This window comes from Pelophylax lessonae (genome assembly GCF_965119305.1).
Source record: "Pelophylax lessonae genome assembly, chromosome: 1".
NCBI classification, from domain to species: domain Eukaryota; kingdom Metazoa; phylum Chordata; class Amphibia; order Anura; family Ranidae; genus Pelophylax; species Pelophylax lessonae.
Window position 1 is genome coordinate 861,281,434 of NC_138768.1, and position 22,986 is coordinate 861,304,419.

Below are 22,986 nucleotides of genomic sequence, written 5' to 3' on the forward strand. Positions count from 1 at the left end.
GAAGGGAGGGCACAGAGGGTGGCGGCGTTGGCGACAGCGAGAAAAGCAGGGACTTATTCCAATTAATCCGGACTCCCGAGAATCTACCAAACCTATCTATAATCTCAAGGGCCGCAGCGAGAGAGTCCCCAGCGTCAGGGAGGTAAAGTAGAGTGTCATCTGCGTAGAGAGAGATTTTCTCCAGCAGAGGACCCACTGGGATCCCCGCAATAGAAGGGAGGGCTCTTATCAGAATAGCGAGAGGTTCCAATGCCAAAGCAAATAGGGAGGGGGAGAGCGGGCACCCCTGTCGGGTCCCCCTACCCAGCCCAAAAGAGGCAGAAAGAATACCATTCGTCCGCACCTGGGCCTTGGGATTGTTGTAAAGGAGTTGGATCCAGGAAATAAACTTAGCGCCCACCCCAAAGCAATGAAGCACCCGCCAGAGAAAGCCCCACTCCACGGAGTCAAAGGCCTTCTCTGCGTCTAGTGAAGCAACAAGTCCCGCAGAAGCAGTGTCTCCCACATATGTCAAATTAGTAAAGAGGCGGCGGAGATTGATGTCAGTGCCCTTGCCCGGCATGAAGCCAGTTTGATCTCCTTGAACAAGGGATAAAATCACAGAATTTAGGCGAATAGCCAGGAGTTTAGCAAAGATCTTGGCATCAACATTGAGCAAGGAAATCGGCCTATAAGATCTGCACAATTCAGGACTTAGGCACCACTACAATCACCGCCTCAGCCATGGACTGGGGAAGGGCGCCCAAGTCAGCCACCTCATTCACCAGGCTATGGAAGTGGGACGGGAGAACATCCTCATTGGCCTTGAAGAACTCCGACGGAAGCCCATCGGGCCGGGAGTTTTGCACGTCTGCAGGGAGCCTATCACCGTCCGAACCTCCTTCAGAGTAAAGGGGGCCTCCAAGCGCTTCGCAGCGTCAGTAGACAACTCAGGGAAGTCAACGAGGGAGAGAAAGGAGTCCAACTCGGCAGTAGTATAGTCCACCCTTGAGGTGTAGAGCCGGGCATAAAATCTAGCAAAGTGGTTGTTAATCTGACTAGGGTCTGAACAGATAGAGCCATCTTCCCCCCTAATGCGTGCTATGTGGGTAGTGGTCGAACGTTCCCTGTATAACCATGCCAACAGTCTGCCCGTCCGCTCACCCTGTTCAAAGATACGCTGCGTTTGGGAGAGCACCAATTTTTAGCAGGAGGAAGTGCGGAGGAGGGTGATTTCCTTATAGGTCGTCGTCAGGGAACCATATATCTCTCTATTACCAGTGGCCACATACTCCGCTTCCTGTCTCTTGGCTCTGGACTCCAGGTCCTCCAGCTCCAGGGAGGATTCTTTACGAGCTTTCCCTATAGACAGTTGGTACTGGCCCCTAGCATAGGCCTTAAAGGCATCCCAGGTCGTGGCCGAGTCCGCAGTGCCCTTGTTGTGAACCCAGAAGTCCAGGAGCTCAGACGTCACCCTCGGGGCCACCCTCTCATCCGTCACCCAGAACCGAGGCAGCCGCCAAAGGCATAGCCCAGGAGACGTGTCCGTGCCGAGCCTCAGGAGCACAGGAGCATGGTCCGAGATGCCCCTAGGGAGGATGGAGGCCTCGAGGGTGAGCGCTAGGAGGGGATTGCTGACCAACATAAGATCTATAGGGGAAAGTGTAGCATAGGTGGCAGAGTGGCAGGTGAACTGCCGCTCGTGGGGGTGCTTCCACCGCCAAACGTCCCAGAGGACATAGACTTCAGCCCAACGGGAAAGTGGGGAGTCCCCCGCCGGGTCGCCCCCCATTTTGTCCACCGAAGGGATCGGAGGCATGTTAAAGTCACCTGCCAGCAGCACAAGGGCAGAAGGGTATTGGGCAAGAATCGGGGTCAGCGTATGGAGAAGAGACATAGCGGCCGTGGGGGGGGGATTGTAGATCACCGCTATAACCATTTCAAGCCTGTCACACATTGCATGCAGTACAACATATTTACCCCCGGGGTCAAGGTGGAGATCCAGCAGGACAAACTGTAGGGATTTGTGGATGAGGACACTGACACCTCTCGAGTAGGAAGAGTAGGTGGAGTGGTAATGGGAGCCCACCCACGGTTTTTTAAGTGCAAGGAGTTTGCTTCCCATCAGGTGGGTTTCCTGTAGGATGCAGATATGTGGACAGTATTTCTTCAGGTAGTCAAACATAAGAGAGCGTTTAAATTTGGAGTTAAGGCCCCGGATATTCCAGGACACAATGACTAGGGGAGCCATAACAGCAGGGGAGGACAATACAAGGGGGCCCGGATCTCCACCCAAACCCCAGGATCAGTTAGGAAAGAGGGAAGGGTAAGGAACACAGCACCAGAGGACAGGAACAGTAGAAGGGGGTAGCTCCAAGGCAACAGGAACCACCCAGGAGACCATCGCTGTATAAGAGGAACCCACAAAAAAGAGCATGTCACATTAAACCCCAATAGAAAAAACAGGTAAAATAAACTCCTCACCCCCACCCCACGCAACTCCCCAAACCTGGGCGCGTTTCAGAGCCCCAAACCAGGATGGCAACTGCCATATGGGGGAAAGAACAGTGGCACCCCGAAGGGTGATGTGAGGCCAAGTTCCAGAGTCCAGGCCCCAACGTGGATCGCCATACAGAGTGGAAAAATCATGGAGACACGGTCCCTGCAGGATAGCAGTTCACCCGGAAGGGTCTGGGTGCACAAAGCTTGATTGCAGACAACGTCAGAAAGAGTAGCAACGATGAACAATGAATCCAGTAACATTAGGTCCAAGGCAGTGTGTCAGGATAACCAAGGAGAGGCCCGGAAGACCCCAATAGGAGGGCCAACAGGGCAGATAACTGCAGTCCGGGGATAAGAAAAAAATAAAATAAATAAAAGGTCCCAGATCGCAACCAGACTACAGCAGGCCTTCCAAATGAGCAAAGAACAGGCGTCCAAGAAGAGGTGATTCAGGCCCTAGGGAGGGTTTCAATCCAGCGGGAGGCTTCATCTGGCGAGGTAAAGAACCGAACCGACTCCCCATCTTGTACTCGCAACCGAGCAGGGAAAAGCATACTGTACTTCATTTTCCTGTTGCGGAGATCGGCAGAGCCTTTGTGTGTCCACGAAAGTTAAGGAGGCGAAAAATAAATGTGTGTGGCGGGGATCCCGGGGGGCCACGGGCTGCAGGCATTCTGTGCGCCCTCTCCACCACAAAAAAAGGGGAGAACTGTGCCTGAGGGAGGAGGAAGCGCAGCAGGCGCTCAGTGAAGGACGCAGGGTTCGGACCCTCAGCCCCCTCAGGGAGGCCGACCACCCGGAGATTATTCCGCCGATTCCTATTTTCAGCATCTTCTGCCTTGGACTCCAGAGCCTTCACCTTAACTTTCAGGGTGTGGAGGATGCCAGTATGTTCATGAACAGTGTCCTCCGCCTCCCCCACCCTGCTCTCAACCTCCGTCATGCGGGTTCGGAACTTGTCCATGTCCCTCCGCAGGAGCCCGATGTCGGACTGGATAGAGTCAATCTTACCCGTTAGGGTGGCTTGGCAGGTGTTAATAGCCAGCATCAGGACGGTGAAGTGGTCAAAGTCGTGCTGGGCCGGGTCCGCACCATCCGTCTGGGACGCCATGTTGGAGCTTCTGGCGGGAAGGGCCTTGTGGGCGGCAGAGGAAGAGGATTTACCGGACTTCGGGTGATGAGAGGATTGGGAGCTGCGGCGCATTACCTCCACCACCACAGCACGAGTCGGGAGAGCCGCTCTAGAGGGTCAGCAGGCGCAGGGACCAGGTAATCAGCGGCGATCCACACGGAGCTCTCTTACTTAGTGTCCACTCCGGTGGCCATCTTGGACACTCCCCCAGGAGATTAACACTTTAGGTGCCGTATGCATACCTAGTTCGAATCAATGTACCGCATACACCGTCAAAAGCATGATCGGCGTTATTAGCAGGGAGTGAGCACAATATACATACGATAAAACAGTATTAAATTGTGAAAATAATCCTGAATCAAATCAATAAAATATCATAAAACCTAGAATGCATATAAACAATAAATAATAAATGAATAAATACATAATACATATAAAGCATATTCCAATGTAAAATGTAACGATATATATATATATATATATATATATATATATATATATATATATATATATAAAATACATATATAAAATATAATAAAAACCAGTGACCAGATAAAATCTAAGAATTACTGATAAAACAGTTCAAATCTATTTCGATGTTCAGGCCAACTGGGCAAAGGGACTGCGTCAAAAAAATCCATTTGGTTTCGCTCAAGAAAAAGAAGGAGGGAGTATTGAGTTTAGGGGATCTATAATATTAGCTCAGCCGATTTATCTAAAGAGGAGTTGCATATTTTGAATCAGGGGTTGAAGTGCGCTCCGAAACGTACTTTAAATAAGTTTAATGCGTATATAGACACACACAAGTTTATACGCCAACTAAACTTAAAGAAATATTTCATTAATAACCCCATCACTTCTATAAGCAATACGAACTCGAGTGGAGTGATCAATAGTGGACTACGGAATAAATCCGTGTGGAAACCTCCGGTTAGAAATAACCAGTCCATAGAAGTGTTTAAAAACCTGGTCTTGAGGGACCTACAAGCACTCCCTATTGACCACTCTGTTCAGAGAAAAGGCAGGCACATACAAGAGGGCTTAAAATCCTTAGAACAACGTAAGGATATTATAATCCGACCAGTGGATAAAGGGGGTGGAGTGGTTATAATGAACAAAGAGTTCTACCACACGCAGTTGCATGATATGTTGGCTGACAATGCCACCTATGTGCAATTGCCCCGTGATCCAACAGGGGATTTTGAAAAGGATCTAAAAGTGTTGATAGTTCAGGGATATAAGGATCATGTGCTGACAAAAAAAGAGAAGAGCTACCTAGTACCAAGTGCATGTCGTATTCCTATAATATATACCCTACCGAAGATCCACAAGGACCCTGTATGCCCTCCTCCACTTCCTATAGTAAACGGAAATTGGATCCGTGTGCGCTAAACTGGGCCAATATTTGGACACATATTTACAACCCAGTGTGAGTAGTACAAAAGCATTCCTTAAGGATACTAAGGATCTTCTTGTGTCATTGGATGATGTGGTCTTGGGGGACGACTTGCCCGCCTTCCTTGTGACAGCGGACGTGTCCTCCCTTTACACCATCGTCCAGCACGATGACACCTTATTGGCTCTAAACTGGGCTCTTAGTAAGCGAGATGAACTTCCCCACAACCAAAAGTTGTTTATTCGTAAGGCTTTGGACTTCTGCCCAGGCCATAACTTTTTTTGGTATCAACAAAGTTTTTATAGCCAGAAGATGGGCGTGGCTATGGGAGCAAAGTTTGCTCCCAGCCTTGCCAACATCTTCATGGCAGAGTGGGAGGATAAATTTGTGTTCAATGAAGAGAGACCTGCATTGTTGTACTATCGTAGATTCATAGATGATATTATATTCATCTGGAATGGCTCTGAATTGTCACTTATGGAGTTTATGAATCATTTAAATACGAATACCAACAATATCAAATTGGACTTTCATTGGAGCCAGACTGAAATCCATTTTTTTGGTGTGGTCATTAGGAAAGGAATGGGCAAACTTACTACGACTGTTTATTTTAAGCCTACAGACCGTAATAGTTATTTGTCTATCCAAAGCGTTCACCACCTAAACTGGCTCCGGAATATCCCCCGGGGACAGTTTTTGAGAGTTAGGCGTAACTGCACTTTCGATAATGACTTCGAGTCACAGGCCGGTATATTAAAAGAGAGGTTCCTTGTAAAAGGTTACAAGGAACAAGACCTGGACAGGGAGATTAATAAAATCTTGGAGGTCCCTAGAGCGGCATGTTTGGATAATAATAGTTCCAGACGGGGTGCACTTACTAAGGAATGGAGTTTTTTATTGGATTTTTCCGAGGACTATAAGAGAGTAGAGCCCATTTTCAGGCAACATTGGCATGTTTTACGTATGGATGTTTCCTTGGGAACTGTCCTTCCAGAAATTCCATCTTTCATTTATAGAAAGGCTCCGAATTTTGGGGATAGGGTCGTTAGAAAGATTTTGGACCCACCCACTACAACTTTTTTTCCAGGGCGAAGTGGATTCCACACTTGTGGAAGGTGTAGGGCCAATTTGAAGAGACGCAGTTCTTTTGTTGTTCCTGCCATTAATAAATAATCTAGTATTAAACATCTGATCATTTGTGATACGACGCATGTGGTTTACGCATTAATGTGCCCATGCGAACTACTCTACATTGGCCGCACTAAACGCACTTTGCGCATAAGGGTAGGTGAACATATAACGAATATTATTAAGGGCAAGCGTGAACATAGTGTATCCGCTCATTTTAGGCAACATCACCAGTGGGATCCAAGATGTTTACAGTTCTGGGGTGTTGAGAGAGTATCCCCGTCTTGGAGGGGGGCCAATTGGGTAAGGGAACTGTCTAGGTGCGAAACCAAATGGATTTTTTTGACGCAGTCCCTTTGCCCAGTTGGCCTGAAATAGATTTGAACTGTTTTATCAGTAATTCTTAGATTTTATCTGGTCACTGGTTTTTATTATATTTTATATATGTATTTTATATATCTATATATATATATATATATATATTGTTACATTTTACATTTGAATATGCTTTATATGTATTATGTATTTATTCATTTATTATTTATTGTTTATATGCATTCTAGGTTTTATGATATTTTATTGATTTGATTCCGGATTATTTGCACAATTTAATACTGTTTTATCGTATGTGTATTGTGCTCACTCCCTGCTAATAACGCTGATCATGCTTTTGACGGTGTATGCGGTGCATTGATTCGAACTAGGTATGCATATGGCACCTAAAGTGTTAATCTCCTGCCTTCACGCATGCTTGATGTATGCGGGATTAATGTACACAGTGGCGGTAATAAGGAGATGCACATATATTGTTTTATGTAGCGCTGCTGTGCTGGCGGCGGAGGTTGCCTAGGTAACATTGTTTGTTTTTCTTGCGTACTGTTCATAGCAGGGAGTGATCAGCTGGGCAGAAATCGAGTTGCGGTTTCTAATACGCTGGCTCCTCCCTAGAGGATGGGGAGTCAGGTGTATTTAGCTGAATGCTGTGCCGTCATGGTCACGCCCCCCGGTGAGGAAGTCGGAAATGACGAAACGCATCTGGGCGTGACCAGACGGCGTCATTACACAACTTGAGGAGTGATAGCGGACCTGGAAGGCGTGCCGTCCATGGCGTGGAGTCTGGAGGCGTCACCCGAATGGTTTCCCCCCCCCCTCTCTGATTGTTATATGCAAGTTGCAAGCTACTGAAACTTGAGTGTTATTTTAAGTGGATGTAAATAAAGAGTTAGGACGTTATTGCACTAGTGGAGTCTATTTTTTCTTCCACATGATCCGGAGCTCTTTGGTATTCCCCATCACTGTGACCATCCAGGATTGCCTCAGGTGGATCCTATTGACATCTGGTGTATTTGCTTGACCACGAGAGTGGCTAAGCCATTAGTATCGGTGAGCGTGTTATCTACTCCCCCCCTGAGCACGGTGGTGGTATTAAGTGGTGACCTATATTGCATCCACACTTTAAAGTTAACGTTCCAGGATTTCTTCATCTATGGACATTCAATTCCCTATTGATTGGAAGGTTTTATATGAACTTTCATTTACTGCATGATTTCTATGGACTGTTTTTATGCTAGTTTGTGACCAGTTTTTGATAATTTATGGACTGATGCGAGTTCAAGTTTGCCATAAATTCATGTTATGGTGTGAGGTTGTCACCATCCCTGCGCTACTGGAAATTATTTATGTTTGTGTTTTATGACATTTTTTTTCCGTGATCTTTATACTTTTTGAACAAGTAGCAGCATTTGAGGATCAGCATCCTTCCTAAGGGCTTGGGTTGTTTACTATTCCTATTTGTAGGCTTGTGAGCATTCTTTTGCTAATAGTCTCTGTTTCCACTATAAACTTCACAATTTCCTTTTTATTATGACATAAGGACATTTATATATGCATCGTGTTTGTTTGCACATTAGTTGTTACCTTTATGCACGGTTAAGTGTTGGATATACTGTATACCTGCACCTTATAGTTTGCGGTTTCATATTGCACTTTTTGCATAGTACTTGTTCGATCTATAGCGCTGTTTTGAAATGGGGATAGACCGATATGTTTTTTTTTCAGGGCCGATACTGATACCGATATTTTGGTCACTACATATCGGTATCGGCATCGGGCGATATTTTGTACATTTAAAGTTTTGAAAAATAAAGACAATTTTTGACACAAATCTGGTACTGAACAAGTGGGGTAGGTCTTTTAGCTGAAATGTGCTGTCTTCCTTTACCTCCCTGCCTGCCAGGAATCCCGAGTGAACCTAGTTTAGTGTAATTAAAATCCTAGAATCCACTTTATTAGTGTGTTATATAATGTCCAGCGTGTGTTTTTGTAGTAGAATAGTGGGAAATACCTTCATTACATCGCTGCTCGGGGCTCTCCTCGCTAATCTCCCACTCTGCTGTTTTCTCCTCTCATAGCTGTCAGAGGAGGATCTCAGCCCCTCCCCTCTGCAATGTACACAGAAGCGCCAGATATTAGATTAGAAAAGTGTGACTGTGAAAGCTAATCTCCCGCTCTGCTGTCCTTCTCTCCTCCCCCACTGACAGCTGGAGGTCACGGAAGGGCCGAGCGGCGATGTAAAGAAGGTATTTCACACTATTCTATTACAGAAACACACACTGGACATTATATAAAACACTAATAAAGTGGATGCTAGGATTTTACATACACTAATATTACATACACTGATATCGGTAATATCGGCCAGCTCCGGAGGCCGATACCGATATATCGGTAAAAGTGAATATCGGCCCTCTGATAATCGGCTTTGCCGATAATCGGTCGATCCCTACTTTGAAATATGTATATAATGAGAATTGGTGTCCCAAGTTTTTAGCTTGCTGCTTTCTGATCTTTATTTAACTGGCAGGGATTTTTTTTACAATTTTCATTTCTACAAATAACATACTTCCTGTACCCTCGTGTCTACATTTCGATTTCTCCACTGGGAAGCCATGGTTGTCACCCAGGCTAGACTTTAAACATATCTGCCTTTTTTCATCTCCACTACATGGCAGATGGATGGGACTAGTATTTCCCATAACAAAGATAATGTTTGTGCTTTCGTTTCTGGACAAGGACACAGCTTTTCTGGCAAGATCAACAGGTATTGTTTGAAAATACTCTTAGCCTGAAAATTTAGCTACCTCATCTACAATGCAAGTACAGATAAGCTACAATATATTAAATGTTTTTTGATTAGGATAAAATTTAACGCAGTACTGAATGAGAGGTTCCAGTATACACTGTATTACCAAAAGTATTGGGACACCTGCCTTTACATGCATAATGATCTTTAATGGAATCCCAGTCTTAGTCCATAGGGTTCAGTATTGAGTTGGCCCACCCTTTGCAGCTATAACAGCTTCAACTCTTCTGGGAAGGCTGTCCACAAGGTTTAGGAGCGTGTCTATGGGAATGTTTGACCATTCTTCCAGAAGCACATTTGTGAGGTCAGACAATGATGTTGGATGAGAAGGCCTGGCTCACAGTCTCCACTCTAATTCATCCCAAAGGTGTTCTATTGGGTTAAGGTCAGGACTCTGGGCAGGCCAGTCAAGTTCCTCCACCCCAAACTCACTCATCCATGTCTTTATGGACCTTGCTTTGTGCACTGGTGCGCAGTCATGTTGGAACAGGAAGGGGCCATCCCAAAACTCTTCCCACAAAGTTGGGAGCATGAAATTGTCCAAAATGTCTTGGTATGCTGACGCCTTAAGAGTTTCCCTTCACTGGAACTAAGGGGCCAAGCCCAACCCCTGAAAAACAACCCCACACCATAATCCCCCCTCCACCAAATTATTTGGACCAGTGCACAAGGTCCATAAAGACACGGAAGAGTGAGTTTGGGGTGCACAGATTAGTTAGAACAGAGTTTACCTTCCTCATTTAAAATGTGAAAACTATGATGTGCATGATGGAAAAATTTGTTTTAGTTTTCGTTCGTCCATCTGAGGACCATCCCACACAAATACACTGCGGCAGGGTGGCCCTCCAGCGCTAAATCACATACCTGTACATGATTTCATGCACAGGGTCTGGGGCGCACACACCGTCGGCAACCCGCTCACGCTGTGATTGGACACAGTGGGAGCCAATCAGCAGGTCCGGTGGACACAATGTTGGCCGGGACCAGCCAATCATTCACAGGAGAGGCAAAATGACGGTAAACAAGGCAGACCGCCATTCCGTCAGATAGGAAGATGAAGATTTTGTGTTTCTGGTAAGCAGGAACACGAATCTCTGTCTTCCTGCAGTCAGTCTATCCCCCACAAAGTTAGAAAGCATTCCCTAGGAGCACACTTAACCCTTTGATTTTGGATTCATTGAAATTCGTTACTATTATTGGTTGAACTGGATAGACTTGTGTCTTTTAACCAGACTAACTCTATAACTATTGTGATTTGGCAATTCGGATACATCCGAATCTCTGAATAACGAAAATTTCATTCAAACTTCAGTATGTAAAGAAACGAATCGCACATGTCTAGTAAAAACTACATACCTGGAGCTGGGACATCCCTGCGCATAGCAGGACCCTCCACACGTGTCTTCGTGTCCTTGTTGACAGCTACATAGGCTGTGAGAGAGGAGACAACACCAGACTGCAGACTGGTCTCCAAGATCTTCTTCTTAACTTCTTCAGACGGAGATTCTGTTCCATATTCCAGCTCAGAGATCAGAGCTTTGGCTGCCAGTCTGTGGATGGTGGGTCTGGAAGAGAATAGATAATGCATGAGGAAACCCACATGATGGCCATTCGTGGATGGTGGGTGACAGAAGATAGACAGAGATCTGACAGTCTATGGATGTGGGCCTTAAAGAAAGATAGCCAGTGTGTAAAGAAACCAGGATTATGGCCGTTTATGGAAGGTGGCTGATGGAAGATAGACAATGCATGAGGAGATCTGAGCTCTGCTAGTCTGCGGATGGTGGGCCTTAAAAAAAAAAAAAAAAAAGTGCATCAGGATGCCACAGCTTTGCCAGTTTGTGAATGGTGGGTAAGAGAAGATAGACAGTGCATGAGAAGACCTGAGCTCTGCCAGTCTGTGAATGGTGGGTAAGAGAAGATAGAGAGTGCATGAATGGTGGATAAGAGAAGATAGAGAGTGCATGAGAAGACCTGAGCTCTGCCAGTCTGTGAATGGTGGGCAAGAGAAGATAGAAAGTGCATGAGAAGACCTGAGCTCTGCCAGTCTGTGAATGGTGGGCAAGAGAAGATAGACAGTGCATGAGAAGACCTGAGCTCTGCTAGTCTCTGAATAGTGGGTAAGAGAAGATAGACAGTGCATGAGAAGACCTGAGCTCTGCCAGTCTGTGAATGGTGGGTAAGAGAAGATAGAGAGTGCATGACTGGTGGATAAGAGAAGATAGAGAGTGCATGAGAAGACCTGAGCCCTGTCAGTCTGTTAATGGTGGGTAAGAGAAGATAGACAGTGCATGAGAAGACTTGAGCTCTGCCAGTCTGTGAATGGTGGGCAAGAGAAGATAGAAAGTGCATGAGAAGACCTGAGCTCTGCCAGTCTGTGAATGGTGGGTAAGAGAAGATAGACAGTGCATGAGAAGACTTGAGCTCTGCCAGTCTGTGAATGGTGGGCAAGAGAAGATAGAAAGTGCATGAGAAGACCTGAGCTCTGCCAGTCTGTTAGTAGTGACTCTAAAAAGAGAACCAAGAAAATGTTTGTCATTAATGTGGGGTGTTTCAAAGACTAAATATTGACCTTTCCGCATTCTGCACCTTCAGCGGGAAACGAAGATCATTCTTTATGATTTCATCATTAAACTTGTACTGCAGGCAGACCTCTCCATCAGCTTCATTCTCCACCTAGGAAATATTAAAAGAAAGTGTAAATCACCTCAAGCTCCAAGTCATTATTTACTGTATAATGGATAACATACAGTGTAAATGGGCATTCTGTTTAAGTTAAACACCTAGTAACCTTGTTCTCACAGTCCTATTTAGCAAGGCAGGTGGGCTTGTACAGCAAGTCCCTAGCAGATAATGAAAAAAAAACCCCAGCTTTTTCCAGCCATTACCTAAACTGAGGTTAGTTCCTGACCAACAAGGTGTCTCCTAATGGGTTCCCTAAAGAAAACAGGCAACTGTTGGATCTTAATGAAATAAATGTGTTGCGCTAAATCATACAAGTGCACATAAAATCAAAATATTCAATAAGAAATGTGCAACCAAAGTCCATATGATTAGAATAAGTGATATAAAAAATACTTAAGTCCTTTCGGAAATTATAACATATACAAACTTCCCGTGTATATACAGTGCTGTGATTTCTTGATTCAAACGGCATTGTTTGCAGGTGCACTGTGCGTGTTTGCCCTCCGGCTTCCTCTTCCTGTATGTCGGAGGGGCGGGCACTCTTTAATTACAGACAGTTGATTGGTCATGCAGGCTCTTATAACCCGGCCGATGCATGCCGGACTCCACCCCTTGCTGAAGAAGTCAAAAGCCCTGACGTAACGCGTACAGGGGGGCGGAGCCGTGCTGCGGACATCACACCCTTCTATGGAAACATTGCTGTAGATCCAGCTTGCCTTTTACAGCGTTTGTGAGTACCCTGATTTTCATTAAACTCCTGCCCGTACAGTTTATACAGAGAGCAGTAGATTTTCTTTGTTTTGTTCCCCTTTACTTATGGCCCTGTGATATGGATGGATGAGCTGTGTTGATCCTGTACTCTCCTACATACACCTTTTTGCTGGTATCTGATTACCCCTGTTAGGGGACTGCTGTGTCTGACCCTGGGTACTACCTGGGTCAGACATTAAGGTGAGAGGCTTGCACTTCTGGTGGTGGATTTTTCACATTCACTGAGAAGTTTTTGTCACACTTTTGTTGGAGATGTTTTGAATCAAGAAATCACAGCACTGTATATACACGGGAGTTTGTATATGTTATTTCCGAAAGGACTTATGTATTATTTATATCACTTATTCTAATCACATGGACTTTGGTTGCACATTTCTTATTGGATAATTAGATTTTATGTGCACTTGTATGATTTAGCGCAACACATTTATTTCATTGAGTTATTTGTTTGTGTAGTGGGATCACAATTAGTGTTTGCATCTGATCACCATTTTTTTAGTACATAATTTCCACTGCGCTGATAGTTTTTTTACATTTTGGTTAACTGTTGTATCTTCTTAGGGTTCTGTCAGCAATCACCCTTTCCACCCAGCAGAATGCTCCCAGCAGAAAGAGTGTGAGGAAAAGATAGCCCTCAGACAGCTCCTCCATATATAAATTAATAAGAAGGTCTGGTCACCAAGTAAGATGTGGACCAAGGAATAGATGCTTTTCCTACCCAAAGCCCTACAAATTCCCTGGACTCCTGTACCCAGCACAGAACTTATAAAGATCAGGAGATGCTCCTCTTATGGTACGTTCTTAGTTTTTTTGTGATCTTGGAACATACTGCACATTTATTATATTCCACCTACCCACACCTTAAACCCTACCCATCTTCACAGAAAGCCTATCTACTCTGGATATAAATTGTCCACCTTCCCTCAGATATTTACCACCAGCAGAGCCTATATGGACCTGGAAATATACCCAGGTACAGTATGACTATCCAATGTCTTTCAACCCAGTGTCCATTTATCCCAGTCTAAGTGCATAGCCAGTCCTTAGACCTCTTGATTTCTTCCAAACCTCATCCCACCCCAATTTTGTATTCTTCATTTAAAATTATTTTTCTGCAGCCTTGAAACACAAAACACAATTTTCCCTGGGCTCACAGACCTTTCCCTTTAGCTGAGCATAGACAATAGATCTTTGACCCTGAAAGATGGCTGTGGGGACTTTAGACAGGACGACGGCTTCCACACTGGAAGGAAGGGTCCATGTGAGAGAGATGTCCTTCACAGTGGGCTGTAAGGAGCATTTGAGTGCCCGAAGAACCTAGAGAGTGAAGTAAAAAGAAACAGAAAAAAATAAGTAAATTAAAGTAGAACTTGGGCCACAAATAAGATAAAAATGAAAAACAGACTTTAATGCAATATTCACGTTCATTATTCAGAGATTTTCACACAGTACTTTTTTCTGCCACCAGATGTCCTCAGTCTGATAGCCAATATTATTCAACCTACTTGCTTTGAACCCAGGTCCTCCTAGCCCCAGCTTGTGACTGGACAGTGAAAGGAGAAGCAGCACAGTGGTGAGCTCATCTCTGTCATTCAGGATGGGGGGGGGTGTATGAAGGGGAGTTGCCTATATGGCAAACCTGGATAACATACACACACCTATAAATGAATCCCAGCTTTCTTACCACTTTTTAACTTTAAGATCAAGGTTTCGTCTTCCTGGTGGGGTGAACTGATCCATCCTCACACTGCCCTCCTTCTCCCTACCTGATATGGATCTACCATGAGTTCAAGGTGAATCCTGCCTGTTCATGGTTTGCGGTCCTGACAGAAATAATCCAGGATTACGCAGAGTCGAATGCTTTGTAATCATAATGCACTTCAAAGGCCTTTGTTCTTAGGCCAGATGGCTTAGAAAAGTCAATAATGGGGGCTTTGTTTTTGTAATTTTTATTTCATGTTGAGGTGCTCAAAGAGCAGCATCATTTTACATACACATACACATATATAGGTGTGAAAGTAGCAGAACAATATGCCTGCGCTAATGAAATAATTAACAGGCATAGAACTACGCTCCTATCACACCTATATGTGTGTATGTGTATAAATACATATAAGTGTGTGTGTATATATACCCCTATACAGAAGTTCAGATGTTATGCCTGCCTCCAAAGACGCCCAAAAAATGCCCAAAAAAACGCCTGCTAAAAAAAAATGCCCAGGTGTGTTGTTGCAGGCGGTTTTTTTTGGGCATTTTTTGGGCGTCTTTGGAGGCAGGCATAACATCTGAACTTCTGTATAGGGGTATATACACACACACACTTATATGTATTTATACACATACACACATATAGGTGTGATAGGAGCGTAGTCCTATGCCTGTTAATTATTTCATAAGCGCAGGCATAGTGTTCTGCTACTTTCACACCTGTATATGTGTATGTGTATATATACAGTACATTCATGTGTGTGTGTATATATACCCCTACACAGAAGTTCTGATGTCATGCCTGCCTCCAAACACCTCCACAAAAAAGCCCAATAAAACGCCTGCAACAAAAAGCCGGGTGTCACAGGGGCGAAGCCACTATCCTGTTCTATTGCAATTCTAATAGAAACGATCTTTTTTCTATGGCTTTCTATGGCGGTCACCCTGACATGGAAGGGTTTGGTCACCCTGCCATAGCAGTCAGAGTCAGTTCACCCTACACTACACTACGGTCACCCTGACACTTAACACTTTCCCTACAGAAACTAGATTTTTGAATCTAACTATAGTGGAAAATAGTACCCTAACTACACTAGATATCCCTTTCCTGACACTAATAATTGCTAAATGACACTTTGAAGCAGGAGTAACAGAACTGCTGCCACTCTCTTCCACGTCCCTGTATTACAGTGCTAGCAATTTGGCGGGGCTATCTTATATACTGGGGGGGGCGTATTCACTACTGATTGGCCTCTGGACCCCCTAGTCACTCCAATCTCATTCCTAGCATCCTCCTGCCCCCTCAATTGGCGTTTACTGATGGTTCTGGTCCAATCACGGGCTTTTAAAGCCCAGTTCCTGTCCCATTTCATTTTGGTCGGTTCTGGTTGCCGAATTCCGAACTTTTTCAGCAATAAGTTCGAAATTTGGCCGAATTTCGAACAGTCAATGTTCGGGTCGAACCGATGGTCTACCCGAACCGTTCGATCATCCCTATTTAGGATCACTTTTAGCTTTCAAGTTGTCCGTTTTCTGCATTTGGAAGATCCATTCTCTTTTTGTTCTAGAAGCATACACTGTATATGCAAGTCTTCAGTATACTCTTACCTTGGGCTGCATGCGGTCTTTTCCAGTGATAAACTCAAAGGATCCACTTCCTGCCCGGGCCATACCTTTAATAAGGGATGTGGAGGCTCCTTCACCAATCCCAAATGTAAAACACCTTTAAAGAGGGAAAGAAGTTTTAATAAGTCCCTGTTATTGGCAGTACAGGACAATTACAAATGAAAGCGCTTTAGCATCAGGCCGTTCTGATAAGCAAAGGTTTGGCACTTCCTGGAGCTCCTTAAGTTTGCCTGTCCCTTTCTGCCTTTTGCACATTTCTATTGGCCAGTGAAACAACCTATTATAGTGCTGGGCTAGTAAGCGAGTGTGTGTGTGCATGGATAAGGCTGAGCAGGGTCAGAGTGTGCCTGCCAGAATTGTCCTCTGTCTCGCCAGCAGGTGGCAAAATTCTAAGGCCATTTTTAAACAGGCAGGTGGCGCAGGGTGATTGGACTTCATGTTACTATACCGAGAAGTAGGGTACAGTGGTCAGATTTTAATCCTAAATAGAAGGATGTAATATTTATAGTTACCGGTGTTTCTTAGCATTTTTCTGAACTTCGTCAATCACTTGCTTTGTGTTTCCGACTTCTCCATCTGTGAAGACAAAAAGCTGGAGAGAGGACAGAGAAGGGATCAGATACAACAGAATGAGAAAAAGCTGAACAGATCACACTGGATCCAGCATGCTGCAAGTATTAACAGAGATAATAGAGCAACAGAGGGCATCAACACACTTTAAATGCTTGCTGCCCAGTGTACATACGTTGTATAAAAATGGTTGCAGCCATTTACAATAATAATTTATAATAATATAAATAATAATAAATAAATAATAATTTATTATTTTTATTGCAGCCATGATTCTGGTACCATTTTCTAAAGTCGGCGATTGGCATTCCTGTAAAAGTGATCAGGACAGCTTTACAGCCGCCTAATCACTTTTACAGTATTCAGAAAGGGCTGCCCCTTCCACCACTACCAGCCATCATTCCTGGGCTCTCTCATTCCACTGCAGAGTCCAAGTCCTCTGTCCCCTGAACTCTGTGACAAATGAAGCCAGAAGCAATGAGGATGTCATCACTTCTGGTTTCAGAGTGGTCTTTCCTTAGCTGTATCAGCTGCTAATTAAACAGATTTGTGTTTGATCAGCTGTCTTGGATGGCAAAAAGAGGCCATGAAGACTACTTGTCACTGCCCAGAGTTATCACAAGGGGTGTATTCAACCCTTGTGATAGCAATAAAGTTAAATGAAAACATAAAGAAAAAAAAAAGATTAAACATGTAAAAAGAAAAAGGAAACATTTTAATAAAAATAAAAACATTTTACAAAAATTGAATCAGCCCCATGCTCATGCACAAATGCAAACGCTCATGTAGGTCAGGCATCACTGCAAACATCAGAGTGAAAGCAATAATGCTAACGCCATAGCTCAGGTTTAACCTTAAATTGATAACCTGTAAATCAGGGATGGGCAACCTGCGGCCCTTCAGATGTTGCAGGAGTCTTGATTTTAATAATCAGTCTTGAAATGCCTCATGGGTAATGTAGTTCTGCAACAGCTGGAGGGCTGCAGCTTGGCCACCACTGCTGTAAAGGTTTTTTAAATCATTGCCTATTGACAATTTTAGGTACTGTAGTATGTCGTCATTTCAGAGGCGTATGCAATATTAATTCTTGACATGTTTGGTATCTATTTCCTCGACGCAACATTATCTTTCATATTTAGCAAAAAAACTGAATATTATGTTGTGTTTGTGTGCACTAAAATTAATTCAAGGACATCTTTTCGCGAAAATTTGCATTTGATAAATGGCTGCGCAAATATCATGTCACATAAAAAAATTACAACAGCCACCACTTTATTCTCCAGGGTCTCTTCTTTCAGAAAATGTATCAATTTTGGGAGTTCTAAGTCATTTTCTGAAAATGAAAAAAAAAAATGCTGATTTTAATTTTAGCATGTATGTGAAAAATTAAGACATTCCCCATGGTAGGCAAGCAGTTAAACATTATTTTACTGTTTTGCCTTACAATATAAAATGTATACTGAAGTTATACTATGTGGCAGGGCGAGTCAATGCCACTAAGATGGAGATCTGGGCCAGGTGTTCTTGGAAGCACACTAATGATGCAGATGTGTGCTGCATTCATCGTAGGCCCCTTTCACACGGGCGATCCGATCCGCCTGTCAGTTTTTCAGGCGGACCTGATCAGATGCTCCATGCATCCCTATGGGGTAGCGGGTGTCAGCGAAGGCATCTCCGCTGACACCCGCTGCTATCCGATCCGGTCTGTGAAATCCGGACGCATGGAAACCCTATTTTCCATCCGTCTGGAGGATGGGATCGGATGAGAACAGACAGGCGGTCCGTTCTCATCCGATTCCCTCATAGAGGAAAGCGGGGATCTGACAGCTCCATCTCTGCACACAGAGCGGAGACAGAACTGGCATCCGCCTGCTCAGTGGGGATCGGCGGATTTATCCTCTGTTGAGCAGAACGGACTCCCTGGGGCGGTGTGCACGTGTGAAAGGGGCTGTAGAATTATAAGTAGAGGTGACTGCTCCACCCTCCCAAAGGGGTTAGTGATTGGAAGGGAGCTGTAAGAGGTGCACGTTGCACTATATTGTCTAAACGCAAGACAGACTGAGGCACGAGCCTGAGAGAGAAAGACAGTCTGGGACAGACGGAGCAGTTGGGATGCTGCAGTAAAAGCACAGAGCTGAGGTACAGAGGGTGTGCACAAGCACTGAATGTGTTTAATGGTCAGAAAGATCAAAACTACTAAGTTGAGCAGTAGAGCTGCATAGAGAGCATCAAGGCTGAGTGTTGTTTTTCCTTATTTTTATTGTGTGGGACGTTATCCATGTGAACTTTTGCGTTACTTTTAAATAAAAGTGGGCAGAAAAAGCCTTAAAATGTACTTCTGACATGGAGTAAACTCACTGTTATTGGCACTACCAATGAGCTACAAAATCCCCAACTATTCACAGCCGTATGAGAACTTCAAAGTCATACATAAGTTATTAATAAGCTCTGTAACCCCATAACCCAAGTACTTGAAACTCTCCTCTTTCACACTTAACACTCAATAGCAGTTAGTCTACCAAATGTTATACAGCCTCTCTGACCTGTCGGGGGTGCTCAGCTCTCCCCGCTGTTTGGTAGATCTTCTTTAGGGGTTGGAGAATTTCTGTTCCTCCAAAGCTGGCATCCATTTCATTCACCTTCTTCACTGCCTCCTCCATGGACTGCTGTGTGTACTCCAAGCTCTCCCTGCAGGACATTATTTAACAAGATCATATTATACAGGTATACAATTTTTTTTTACTTACTATAAAATACATTTCTTTGAGTTTATTAAGGGATACAGGAATTTAGGTGCTGTTGGGTTATACTGCTGACTACAGGAGAAAATGGACATGGGTAAACCAAACAAATGTAGGCCAGCCCAGTATAACCTACTCCCTTGATGTTGTTGAAAAGCAGTACTGACAGTGTGACTTTAGACACAGTATGGTGGGACCCGTGTCCCTCAATAAATTCCAAGAACTGGATTTTAGGGTAAGTACAAAAATCCAATTTTTTCTCATTCGTTGAGAGACACAGGATTTTCTCTCATTCGTTGAGAGACACAGGAATTTAGAAACTGTCGAGAAGTCCAAAATCAGCCCAACTGAGGGGTGGAGAACAGCAACAAAACACTAGTAGACTCACATTAAAACTACAAAACTAGAGAGTGCCTGTAGCTCAAAGAGCAGCTTAAAGGACATTATGGCTGAAGCTGCCATTAGACGAGGCCTGAATGTCCACCTGAAAAACGCACAACCTGAAGACAAGGTGGCAGCCTTACAAATTTAGGAAAAAGTGTCCTGTTGTAGAAAAGCCACTTACTGATCTGGTAGTGTCTGGTCTGGGAGTGTGCCCTGACATAATGGGGGAAGCTGATCCTTAAGAATATAAGCTTGAATGAAGATCTGTCTGAGCTACCTGGAAATGGTTGTGTAGGAGGCAGGTTCCCCTTTATGCGGACCATCGGGAATGACAAAGAGAAAGTCAGTCTTCCTAATGGAAGCAGTGGCTGGGAGGTAGACAGGTAAAGCTCAAACAACATCCAGGCAATGGAATGAGATCTCTTTCTAAAAAAAATTGATGGGAAAAATGCACAACATCCTGAAAGTTCTGGTCCTCAAAATTAGCTGGTTCTTGTGTGGTAGCAGAAAGGGTTCTTTTAGTTCAAAAGGTGACTTTTTTGAATGGGAAGTTATCGATCTTTGGAACAAGATTGCAAGCACAAAGGTGTGTCCCTTGATGGTACTCAGGGCTACATGCTGATCTGGGCCGTTTGTAGAAAGACCAGGATACGCCTCTGAGAAGAGTTTCTTGCCTAGCGAAGTAATCTTTCCATGGGTGATTATAGACCTTGCAGGAAGCAGACTTTCTAGTTTGAAGTCTCATGGGGCTTACCAATTTAGAAATGCCTCTGTCTTTCAGAACCCGGGTTTTAACAGCCATGCCACTAAAGCCACTAGCCATGAGGGAGAGTAGTAAATGGGTCCTTGAGACAGAAGATCCCAATGACCTGGGAGAGCCCACAGAGCGTCGGCAGGAGAGTGATCGGCCAGAGTACCACATCCACCTAGGTTAAAGAGAAAATTGGCCCGTGGGACTTTATATGAGGTGGGTACATGTGACTGGAAATAACAAAAAATAAATAATGGAAAAATCTGATCTTTATTGCACAGAATGACAAAAAAATCATCAAAGTTGTGCGCGTGAAGCGCTGGGATAGCAAACTTCATTGGAAATCTTGGAATACATGTATAACATACAATACCATACATATAAATATTCATGAGAATGCAAAACATCTAAATCTCAAGGATAAAAACATAGTGAATATTAAACATAGCGTATAAGTATCATGCATCTATTCTGACGCGTTTCGCGAGTCACTGCTCGCTTCTTCAAGAGAAAATGCATTGGAAAAACGATAAATATTTCAATAAAACTGGAATCAACGAATGGATCTCCGTGCGGTAGCAGTGGTGTAGGTCTGGCCCGGGAGCTGAAGGGTCCCAGCGGACGACAATAGAGCGGAGTGGCCCATGGGAGGTAAGTGACCAATGTGTGGAGTAAAGCCATAGGCCTTCCATGTCATGGGCATCTACGGCCGGTGTCGTCTGTGGGGCCCTAACGTCATACAACAGGGTGGAGCAGAGACAAGCATCTGCAACCTCGTGGCTTGTCTCTGCTCCACCCTGTTGTATGACGTTAGGGCCCCACAGACGACATCGGCCGTAGATGCCCATGACATGGAAGGCCTATGGCTTTACTCCACACATTGGTCACTTACCTCCCATGGGCCACTCCGCTCTATTGTCGTCCGCTGGGACCCTTCAGCTCCCGGGCCAGACCTACACCACTGCTACCGCGCGGAGATCCATTCGTTGATTCCAGTTTTATTGAAATATTTATCGTTTTTCCAATGCATTTTCTCTTGAAGAAGCGAGCAGTGACTCGCGAAACGCGTCAGAATAGATGCATGATACTTATACGCTATGTTTAATATTTACTATGTTTTTATCCTTGAGATTTAGATGTTTTGCATTCTCATGAATATTTATATGTATGGTATTGTATGTTATACATGTATTCCAAGATTTCCAATGAAGTTTGCTATCCCAGCGCTTCACGCGCACAACTTTGATGATTTTTTTGTCATTCTGTGCAATAAAGATCAGATTTTTCCATTATTTATTTTTTGTTATTTCCAGTCACATGTACCCACCTCATATAAAGTCCCACGGGCCAATTTTCTCTTTCTCTGATTGTTTCGGGATGGAGGTGGTCTACAGATGGCTCCAGACCAATTTCCCTTTTTTGACATCCACCTAGGTTAGTCCAGAGCTAAGAGGATCACTGGAATGTCCATCTGTGGAGCAGATGAGGAAAGAGTTTTAGGTGGGGAAAGGCATAGATGAGAGATTGTACTGATTACACAGAGCCACAAGAGCATCCACTGCTTCCACCAGAGGATCCTTGTACCTAAAAACAAGCCTGTCCAATTTGTTGAACCTAGAGGTCAGGATGTCCACTTCTGCCATTTTCTACCTGTGACTCAGGTCCAGGAAGACTTCGGGTCCAGATGCTGCTGGCTTAGGTAGTCTGCCTTCCAAATTTCAATGTCTGTAATGTACATAGCGTAAAAGTCTGGATTGTGGAGTCCTGCTCAGGACACAATCATTTTAATATTTCTTGTCCCTGAAAGACGTCTGGTTGCTCCCTGATGATTGATGTTTGCCACTCTTGTGGCTTTGACCAACTGAATCCTGATAATATGACCCTCCAGTTGGAGTTTCCAGCACTGCAAGGGCAGACAGATCATCCAAGCTTCCAGTATGTTTGTATGGGGATCTAAGTCCCTTGCATCAACAAAGTGTCTAGAACCCCTTCCCTGCCTAATAGGCTGGTATCCATTGTGAGGATCTTCTATGAAACTAGAAGGAAGGACTTCCCCAATTTAAGAGCAGTATTCCAGAGCCACTAGGCCAGGGGCAACCCGGTCTTTATTAACAGACAAATGTGTCTGTCCACAATGACAGGATATTGCATTGTAGGGATCCGAGTGCAACTGGGCAAATGGGACTGCTTCTAAGTAGGCTACAATCAGCACAAGAACTCTCATGCAGAAATGAAGAGTTGAGTGACTCCTGGACTGAAGATTCTGAGTCTGGTAATAGAGAACCTAACATTTCTTCTGGTGAGGAAAAACTCTAGATTAGGCTGTATCTAGGTTAAAACACAGATATTCCAAGTGATGAGTCAATTCAAACGTTGACTTGTGAAGGTTTAAGACCCAATTGAATCTCTACAAGCTCTAGATGGATTGCATTTCATTGTCATCCAGAACTTGCACCAACTGTGCCTCCAACA

General features: G+C 44.3%; 1 protein-coding gene across 1 annotated transcript in view; it reads right to left on the reverse strand.

Annotated features, from left to right (window-relative positions):
• The window catches only part of LOC309550064 (uncharacterized protein), a 206,288-nt gene that overhangs the window by 89,063 nt on the left and 94,239 nt on the right, over positions 1-22,986 (reverse strand). Inside the window, exons 8-13 of the mRNA XM_082250530.1 lie at positions 19,182-19,326; positions 16,581-16,660; positions 16,051-16,165; positions 13,894-14,052; positions 11,852-11,955; positions 10,636-10,844 (exon numbers count right to left, since the gene is read on the reverse strand). Of these exons, the coding sequence (XP_082106656.1) occupies positions 10,636-10,844; positions 11,852-11,955; positions 13,894-14,052; positions 16,051-16,165; positions 16,581-16,660; positions 19,182-19,326 (812 nt within the window). The remainder of the gene's footprint in view (positions 1-10,635; positions 10,845-11,851; positions 11,956-13,893; positions 14,053-16,050; positions 16,166-16,580; positions 16,661-19,181; positions 19,327-22,986) is intronic.